The 10000-nt window shown below is 44.1% G+C and overlaps 2 protein-coding genes across 4 annotated transcripts in view; one reads left to right on the top strand and one right to left on the bottom strand.

Moving 5' to 3' along the window:
• Positions 1 to 820, top strand: part of LOC132454236 (metal transporter CNNM1-like) — a 12270-nt gene extending 11450 nt beyond the window's left edge. For all 3 annotated transcript variants that reach the window (XR_009524893.1, XM_060047472.1, XM_060047473.1), the window contains one exon: positions 1 to 820. This exon is cut by the window's left edge. The gene's annotated coding sequence lies outside the window, so the exon portion shown is untranslated.
• Positions 821 to 1949: 1129 nt separating this feature from the next.
• On the bottom strand, positions 1950 to 9865 carry LOC132454234 (aspartate aminotransferase, cytoplasmic-like). Its single transcript, XM_060047470.1, has 9 exons — positions 9531 to 9865; positions 7645 to 7826; positions 6510 to 6633; positions 5987 to 6099; positions 5743 to 5847; positions 5350 to 5500; positions 4767 to 4932; positions 3559 to 3701; positions 1950 to 3183 (listed from the first exon to the last, which is right to left on the bottom strand). Exons 1-9 carry the CDS (start codon positions 9637 to 9639, stop codon positions 3044 to 3046), a joined length of 1233 nt encoding a protein of 410 aa, XP_059903453.1. The 5' UTR covers positions 9640 to 9865; the 3' UTR covers positions 1950 to 3043.
• Positions 9866 to 10000: the final 135 nt, after the last annotated feature.

The raw sequence follows: 10000 nt of genomic DNA, 5'->3' as shown, positions 1-10000 counted from the left end.
TTAGGAATCTTCAAAGCACCTTCTTTTTCTAACAAGCCCCCTTATGTGATGAACCGCTGGGTCTTTCAGCATGCTCATACACCGTCACATTGACACAAACATACACACACCTACACATACAGCTGCACAGTTGCACACACCTGCACATATGCACACCTCCACCTGTACATTGACAAACACCTCCACACATACACCTGCACAGTACACATGCCTGCACATGCACAAACCTACACCTCAACAGTGGAAAACACATGCCCATACCCTTGTACAGTGACACACACACACACACACACACACAACTGGGTGTATGTATAACAGTTCACTAACAGACATTTGATGTATTTAAATTTAAAATACATTTATATTTGCTAATGAATACCAATGAATGTACTGCTAACTAATTGCTGCGGTTGTAGATCGTCATCATCACCAATAGTTTGACTGCATGTGCCATGATGCCTTTCTTTGAGCAAGCAATAGAAGTGAAAGACAATAATCCAAACAAACACAGAATCCGTGACGGTGAGTTTGTGTTCGTAACGTTTCACGCCTCAACTTTGCGTGCCGCTTTTGTAGACCATCAACTTTATCGCCGCATCCATCTCAACCCTTGCCCATAATCACACATCGTAGCTATCTTTCAGACACAGTTGTTGACAACTCTGATGGCTGAAGTGCTGTGTAGAATATATGGACCCAACATGAAGGTGAAGGTTTTTTTATGGTGATCCATCATTCATTAACAAGCAAACAAAATCAAAAGTGCAATATGAATCAAATGTAAAGTTATTTAAATTGATTAAACAAATGCATATTTAAGAAACAATGCTTTTTGTTTTACAATTCATCAAAATGCAAACTAGACTGATTCTGTTGTCTCTTACGAGAAGTCACTGACATGCTAGAAGAAATATGTAGTTCAGGAGTGGTTAGGTTAGTAATAATACTACTTCTGAAGTACGACATTATTTTAGCAGTGAAGGGATTTATAATAATTCAGATTAAGGTCATAAAGGAAAGAGTGTATGTGTGGGGGGGGGGGTGAAGGTCTTGCTGAAGGAGGTCTGAAAGAATAAGAATCTGTGCACCAAGAACCTTTAGTCTACTACCAAACCACTAGACTCTCCGGCCACCACTGCATGAGAGGGTGTGTGTGTGTGTGTTTCTGGTTTTTTTCCTGAAGTAGATCGTGCCAATGCACCAGTTGGAGGGGGAGGGGGCTGAACGGTTACTGGATGGTGATTGGTGGAAAAGTGGGAGGGGTTGTTCTTGTGAAGTCGACTATTGGTTTATATATAAAAGGTGCGTGTAAGGGGAGGCATGTGTGCCTGTGCAGTATGTCAGATCTGCCGAGTCACTTTGCTGCATTGGAGCGCAGGCAGCATCCAATCACAGGGCTAGTTTAGAGGTCAATCCAGTACCATTGATTCCCTCTGTCGACTCAGCCTGTTGTACAGCCAATCAGGAGAGAGTAAAGAAGATGATGAAGATGGTCAAAAGCGTCACATACTCTCTGGATTCTATGTTTTAAGTTTTATGAATGTAATCACATCTATAAAGTTACATTTATCTTGCTAAAAAACGTTTATCTTACCATGTTCAAGGAAAGGGTCTACTCTACGACAGAACACAATTATATTTTTATTTGCTCCAAAATAAGTCAGATATTAAAGATAAACAACCACAAAAATGCAACCCCATTATTATAGGATTGGACTGCAACAAAACCAAGTATAAATACATAGGTCCTAGCCTTTTCCATGTGACTTACCCACCATCTCAAGCACAGCCCCTGAAAGCAGAATTCTTCCCAGAAGAGGTCCTATAGGTCTTCTATATAGTTTACATTAAAATGTTTTTTTTTTACATCAAACCATTTCCAGGTAGAACATTTAGGGGATGTGTGTTTCCTGTGTTTCCACACTAAATAAATGTAACACTCACAGTCCTAGTGGTTAAAATGAAATATTTATTTCATCATATTCATGACATGGTGATAGAGGTACAACACAGCACAGTGTGTGTGGTGAACCGTGATGAGGACCATTTTGTTCACTGCAGCAGTACTTCTGTAACATAATGACGTGATCATGAGGTGGTAGAGGTCATGGTTTTGTTCAACGGAAGCACAGAAACACAGTCACGTGGATATTATCTAGGGTTACGAGACCTTTAACACAGCCGGTTACAAACTCTAACAGGAACATTTTCATTAGCATTCAGCTATTCCAGTATTATTATTGTTTTCCATTATTATTAGGAACTTACCAATAGTTTGTCTGGCCTATAGTCAACAAGACATGTAGTGGTTCATGTGTTCGCTCGGGCAGGCCTGGCGCTACTCTAAGTGCATCGGCAACGGAAATAGAGTTGGGGGTTATTCTCCGTGTTCATTTACCCACCGACTAGGACACAGTTTCTAAGAAGGCCATCTCGGAAAATAACGTGACTAGGTAAAATGGCACCTGAACCAAAAGCCGGAGCTCTTGTCGTTCCGCCAGAAGCTATGTTAAAATGAGGCCCGTTGGGCTGAAATGTGTGTGGCCTCTCCTGCCCAAGGCAACGGGGACACGTGTCCATAGTCCGAAGGCTTCAATCCCCGGGCTGCAGAGACGCATACATGAAATATGGGCAAAAGGGTGAAGGCCTGACGTGGAGCATTGAGATGGCTTCATGGACTCTACAGTACTTTGCTAGCCCTCTCTATACTGGAAGCTAGAAGTCATTTTTATTCTTCCCCCCAATGAAACTTTTCCTGAATGGAAGCGTGGAGGAGAGACGAACCGGGGATTACATGATGAACCAGGTTCAGCGTGGCCGGCCGGATTAATTGCACATTCCCAACTACAGTCAGATCCCTCCCCTGCCTCGACACCCAGCAAGCATGTAGCAGAACAGAGGGAACGCAGGGCTCAACCAATCGGAAGAGAGGGCACACAAGCACACAGAGAAGACACAGGGTGGTTGGTGTGGTGGAGCAGAAGTAGGGGTTGGAGTAGGACTCAAGGGGTAGCGATAGGGGGCGGGGGTTGTTGCTGGGGGTTTACTGGACGCTGGTGACGGTGTCGTGGATGGACTGGGCCACATAGTCGATGTTCTTGGAGGTCAGACCACACATGTTGATGCGGCCGCTGGCCATCAGGTAGACGTGCTTCTCTTTGATCATGTACTCCACCTGCTTGGCTGTGGGAGGAAGGGGAGTCTATTACCTCACTTCCTGTCTCTGTTCCAGAAACATCAATGCCATTGAAAAGTCTAAAGAGATCTACTGATACAAAACATTTAACTTTGAGCCAGGGAACATGCCTGTTCTAAGCAGGGTACAACACGTTGTTGCATAAAATGGATTTTACACAGCAGTTAGTTCCAACTCAGTAACGTGATTGGACAAGAGAGTGTTGATGTGCTGGATAACACCGCGGGTATATTAAACTAACCATGTATATCTCCGCTTTACAGGCGTCTATAATCACTGTTAATTAGCCTGCATTAATGATTGTATGCAGTCAACTCATCGAAATCACACAGACTGATGTCGGGGTGTTGTGGGCGTCTTACGGTTGAGTCCGGTGAAGCTGAACATGCCGATCTGCTGGGTGATGTGGTCCCAGGTCCCTGGGGTGCCCAGAGCCTGCAGCTTGGCCTTCAGCTGGTCCCTCATCAGCAGCACTCTGTCGGCCATGGTCTTCACGTTGCCCTTCCTGCAGGCAGCAGGAGGGAGGAGGAGGGTCACTTGTGTCCACGCTCAGTACACGAGCGTGACGGATCATTACGCTGATCTGGTCATCATCAGAGCTGGGGTCTGGCGTGTGTGTTTCTAGGGACACCTTGGTTCTTAGCTGGTTACTTCTATAGCTATTTAGTTATTCAGCAGACCACGCTTTTATCCAAAAGGTACTTGCATGTAGGGTTGCACATTGATACAAGAACGTTATCTTTTGATTATTGTACCAGATATTCTGATTGCGATTATGTATTGCGATTAACAGATAATTAAATAGATGTTATTAATATTCAGTGGCGTCTACTGTGTATGAAAATGTTAAATAATGGAATTGAGTTGAAACTGTTTGATTGGATGTTAAGGTTACAGGCGTTCAACATCTTATTTATTTATAGCAACATTCATAATTAGCTAGTAGCAGAGGTCAAAAATCATGATTTGGATTGATATGCAATTAATTATGCAGCCCTGAGAGCAATCAAAGCCCTATTAAAAATAAGAGCTGCACGACCTAGCTTCTAAAAACAACCGGTAGGACAGAGTGGACCGTAGCCATAGCTTCCACAGAAGAGGAGAACTTTAGTTGCACAACTATTATTCTATAGATTATATTTATTATTTTAATGTTTGTAAACTGCGGTACCGGGGTTAAAAGGTTGAATATAAATGTTTGTAAACTAAAGTAATCGGTGTTTACGATGGTATATTCTGTATTTTGTAATCTTTAGTTCTGTGTGTTTAATGTTGGATAGTCTGTATATTCATACTGATGTACTGAGCGTAAAAGGTTGTATATTTATATTTTTTATTCACGTTTGTTAATTAAAGATGTGATGTTCTACAGATGTATATCATTATATATTAACTACATTCATAGTATTGGACATATAGAGTTGCATCTATCTATTCTGTCATATGTGTGGTCAACAGAATAGATCATAATTCAGTATAGCGAGATATATATTATATAACATAATATATTTTATTTGAAGCTATATTTTGTATATTGTATGATGATGAACAAGGCAAAAGTACCACATACCATTCAGCGAACAGTTCTGGGCAGTTCAGGGTCTTGCTGACGATGCGTGCGCCCTGGGACGGTGGGTTGGACCAGGTGGTCCGGACAATCTTCTCCATCTGGGACAGGATGCGGGTCAGGTTCTCGTTGTCCTTGGCAACCACGGTCAGGTTCCCAACCCTCTCATCTGGGAGGAGGAGGGAGTAAAGGATGGGGAGAAGGGGGAAAGGAGAGGAAGAGGTTTAGTGAGTGAGTGATGGAACTTGAATGAATTAGAACGGGAAGTACTGTGTTGTTTATACATAATTTCGTATATCATGGTGGTTTCTATTCACATGCAAAACTTTGCTGGATGGCTTTCTAGCTTAAACGCTTTGATAAAAGTATTAAATATAAAACTTATCATGAGACAAATAGTCATCCTAAAGCAAGATTAGCAAACCCTCTACCTGCTCCTTAATGACATGCATCTGAATTCACTGCAAGTTGCTTTGAATGAAAGTGTCTGCTTATTGATTAAATGTACTCCACCTGACTCTACCCTATTTATCCCCGCCTCCTCTCCTTCCCTCTCCACCTGCCCTTGAGTTGCCTCTCTACTCACTGTAGAGGCCAAAGTTCTTGGAGAAGGACTGGGCCACGAAGAGCTCGAAGCCCTCGGAGACGAAGTAGCGGATAGCCCAGGCGTCTTTGTCCAGACTGCCTGAGGCAAAGCCCTGATAGGCCGAGTCGAAGAAAACAAACAGGTTCCTCCTCTAGAGGGCGACAGGTGGGGAGAGACACAGAGACATACGGATAAGTTTGTGTTACTGCAACATAAGCAATTGTTTTGATGGCAAATGTCCAATTAGTGTTGAATTAGCTGTCTAGATCTATTTCTAGCTAGCCATGGGGAAAAGCTAGTATGAAGGCCGAACACACATTTATTCTTTCTTTAGTCTGAAGAGAAACCCTATATTTTTTCCAGGTCCACCACTATCAGTCCTCCATTCTTTACCTTCATGACCTCTGCGATCTGCTTCCACTCGTCCTGGGTGGGATCCGTTCCCGTGGGGTTGTGGGCGCAGGCGTGCAGGACAAACACAGAAGCCTCCGGAGCTTTCTGCCGACACAGGAACAGGAGAGAGAACGTTAGAAAGAGGAGAACACTAAAGAAGCCCATGATAAGGGAGGGACTCTTGACCTAAATAGTTGCGTGTCAAAACACCCAAGTTATGCTGATCAACCCCCGCCCCTGTCACCTCCAGGTCGTCAAGGAGACCACTGATGTCCAGTCCCTTCTTGGCTCCGTCCCAGTAGTGATAGGGGCGGATGTCCTTGAAGCCGGCATCAGCGAACACAGCGTTGTGGTTCTCTTGGAGCAGCAGGGAGAGACGGATCATGAGCCGAGGTTTTGAACACTTGAATTTCATTGCCAGCCATTTGCCAGCAATTTGATGGAGCAACCATTCTTTCATATGGTGATGTCAATGAAGGGCAGAAGAAAACTAATTTCTGATACAGCAGTCTAACTACATTATAGCAGAAACTGCAAGGGATGGAGTAACACCTTGTTTCGTTCTGCCAAGATATTCTTCCCAAGAAGACCCTTTTCCTTTTCATTTTTCTTAAATCCCAAGCCTATTACATGCTTACAGATCCCCGCCTCCAGGGAGATAATTAGTCCAAAACAAATATGAGGCAAAAGAAAGGGGAACCCAGATTTGAACTAGGCCGGACCAGACCAAACCCGACCACTCGGACCGGGGACCGAGGGTCACTCACCCCAGGTGGGCGCGGAGACATAGATGGGCGTAGCGGTGTTGTTGGTGCCGTTGTACCAGCGACGAAGGAACTCCCCACCGATCCTCAGGGCCCCGGTACCACCCAGGGCCTGGACCGCTCCCACCTGTTGGAGGGGGACGCGGGAGAGACATGTTATTCAGAAGAGCCCTTTGGTTTTTACATCTCCAGATATGAGATAAAGGCCGAACACTAAGACCATGTGAACAGAAAGTGAAAAATAAACATAAAAACATTAAAAGACACATGCAACTAAATAGATTGAAAGAAAGAGAATAAAACCATGAATCAATAAATATCCAAATACAAAATCCCTCTCTTAACATCACTGTTCACATAGCTCCTTCATTAAGAAACCCTCTGTCAAAAACATCTCTATAATGGACAGCACAACTGTCCATGTTGTGCGATGATGTGTGTAGGGTGTAGTATGTGGATAGTTTGTACTGTAGTTGATTGTCAATTTAAGAAGCCTAACGTGGCCCGAGTCAGGCTGAATAGACTCTGGGGCTGGGTGAGGCTTCACACCCGGTGGGCGTTCCGGAACCAGGGTGCACAGGTTAAACCAGCCATCACACTCAGGTTAAACCAGCCATCACACTCAGGGAAAGCTCTGACATGCCAGGAGGAAACACCTGCTCTGCCTCCAAAACGGTACAAACCTCTGCTTTCTACAACCACTGCCTGTCTCCTGGTGTCAGAGACACCAACACACTACCTGTGTTGTGATGTACAGTTTTGTGGAAAAACAAAAGTCACCCAGGGGACAATAAAGTCTGACTAATCTATAATCCTGCATGTGTACCTCTGCTACCCCAGTATGCCCATTGTATTTGTATAGCCCAAACAGCCAACAGGAACCACCAGTCTGTGAAGCCGTGGCAGCAGCTACCAACATGTAGTTCATCTAACGGCCTATTGGTGGCTTGTATTGGTCGATGCGAAAAGGCTGGCCAGGTCCATGGGAACGATGTGATTTAAATCTCATAATACAAAGACCAATGAGTTATGTCATTGACGCTACGTCCATATTTTTTCCAGACTATGGTATAGCCCTTAATCACAGTGACAGTCTTAACGGGCTTCATCGACCACTCGTCTGAGTTTTTAAACCCACCCGATTCTCCTTGATGGCTGGGCTGTCATCTCCCAGGGCAACCTTGGAAGAGGCTGAGCGGAACTCGGGGAGGCCCAAGATGGGCAGGTACTCATGGTTCAGGCTGCTGTCCTCCACGATCAGACGCTCCACCTTCTTTACCACCGGAAGTACCCAGGGCTGGCACTCATCTGTACGGTACGCTGCAGAGGACAGAAAGGGTTGACACCTTATTTTGGGAATGAACTTTATATGCATCGTTTTGAAAGGTTTCAGTTACAGCTTAGTTGTTATTTTAAGCTAATAGACTTTAATTTGTCTCACTCATGCGTCCACCCACCAGATTTTACATGACAGTAAAAACAATAACTGGTGTCTATTTCATATTGACTTGCAATTTATAAAGTCAATAAAATGGCTAAAACACCCATCTGAAACCTAAATAGGCTAACTGAAAGTTAAAGAAATAGAAGGAAAGAGAGGAAGATCAGAAAGAAGTAGATTAGTTAGGGAATTTCTTGATAGAGAAAGAAAGAAAAACAGGGTGAGGCGTCTGGAGGTCACTCTTAGTAGTCGGTACAACTAGAAGCAGTGGGTACGCAGTGACCTTTAGATCTACCCAGCGTATCAGATGACTGCAGTGCACACGATTAACAAAGTGCAGCTCTGAGGCCCTGAACTAGCTAAAACAAAACCCACAGGGACCAGCAGGACATTTTGACTTAAAGGGTAAGAAGACCCCTGACTCAGCAGGACAACTTCCCCCAGGAGATTCTAAAAAGCTGTTGTGGGGCAAAGAAAAGTTGTAAGGGTATCAATAAAAACAGGCTCATTGGGTTCATAGGAGAAGGTGCCTGGGGCGTTGTCAAAGGCTTTCAGCCATTTTAGCCGGAAGTAGCAGACCCCTCCCTAGAATTTAGCAGAGAATTCCCTGCATTTCACAACACAATGCATTGTAGTCCACAATAACATTCACATTGTGAGACCCAAACAGAAGTGATATTGGGGTTTACTTACAGATCAAACAGGTTACCATTCTGTACACATACTTTACTACTAGACAACAGAAGAAACCGACCATGACGTCAACAAGTCAACAAACAGGTCAATAGAGCTCATTCAAAATATCAGAATTTCGAGTCTGAGATTTAGAAAGTGATACAATTCTTAATCTAAATCCTAATATAAAAAATATCAACAATAGAATCTTACAACAGTTTCTAGGTCAAGGTATTCTTCACTGTATAATTGGAATGTATGATATTGAATCAAATCTGTTAATTGCAAAGGAATATAGATGGTGAGGCTTACTAAACCTTCCATCTAATATTTCACTAACCCCACCCTGGTCAGGTACTCTAGATCACTCCATGACATAAAGACATTCATACATGAACTAAAGAAGCTTCGGCCAAAAACAGACAAAAACTACTAAATACTCTTTCATAAGATATTTGACAGCTCAAGCGCCAGCTGTCACCTGGCGTTTAAACACCTGCCCAAACGATGCAGTCTAGAGTAGCTCCCCGGCTTCAGCAATACAATCCTTATAATATCCGTTAACGTATTTTGCAAAGTCCATTGGATGGTATAAGCACTAATACAACACTATTACACTATTAAGTATTATTCTCTGTGGAGTGAATGTCAACCAGTGAATGCAGGCACAACACTTGACCATGTCAGGGGGCTGCTAAGTCACAAACACACCAAGGTCAAGCAACCCGCAGTACGTTTCTACAGCTCTGGTGGGATGAACAAGCTCAAACATTTATGTTTCCGCAGATCTCTTACATAACGGAGCAAAACACAACGACCCTGCCGCACGTCATAAGTCAGACAGCCCATAGCACGACTGCTAGGTGGCTAACCAACTAGCATTAGCAGGTAGCAGTCACAAGTCTTACCTCCTACTCCGAGATTCACTTTCTGGGGGTGGCTGTCCTCCCTGAAGTCCGCTGTCAGCTTGAATACGGCCACCGGAGGGGCCTGTGGGACCTCGCTGAATATGGACATGGCTGTGGGTGTGATCCCGGAGGAGAGGTGCTACAGGCAGAAGAAGGACGGTTCGATGCCGCTGAGATACGAGGGCAGGCCGGGTAGTTCAACCTTCAATACGCCGCTGTAGGACAGCTCTGTGCGAGGCATCGAGGCAGCCAATCCGGTTAGAGAACCGAAACGTACGGAACGTAGAGCCGGCCAATGAGAGTGCAGACTGCCACGGGTCAGAAAGATGACAGCTTCTCTTCAGATGATGAAGAAAGATCCGGGTTTATAGGTTAATCTTAACATCATTCACTCGTGTCAAAGGTGTACAGCTTCTGCTATAATATCAACACAAATCAAGAGGAAATAATGTAAACTGATAGCTGTCAGA

The sequence above is a fragment of the Gadus macrocephalus genome, chromosome 3 (assembly GCF_031168955.1).
Source record: "Gadus macrocephalus chromosome 3, ASM3116895v1".
NCBI lineage: Eukaryota > Metazoa > Chordata > Actinopteri > Gadiformes > Gadidae > Gadus > Gadus macrocephalus.
The sequence above is the reverse complement of the archived record's forward strand: the minus strand, read 5'-3'. Positions and strand labels throughout refer to the sequence as shown.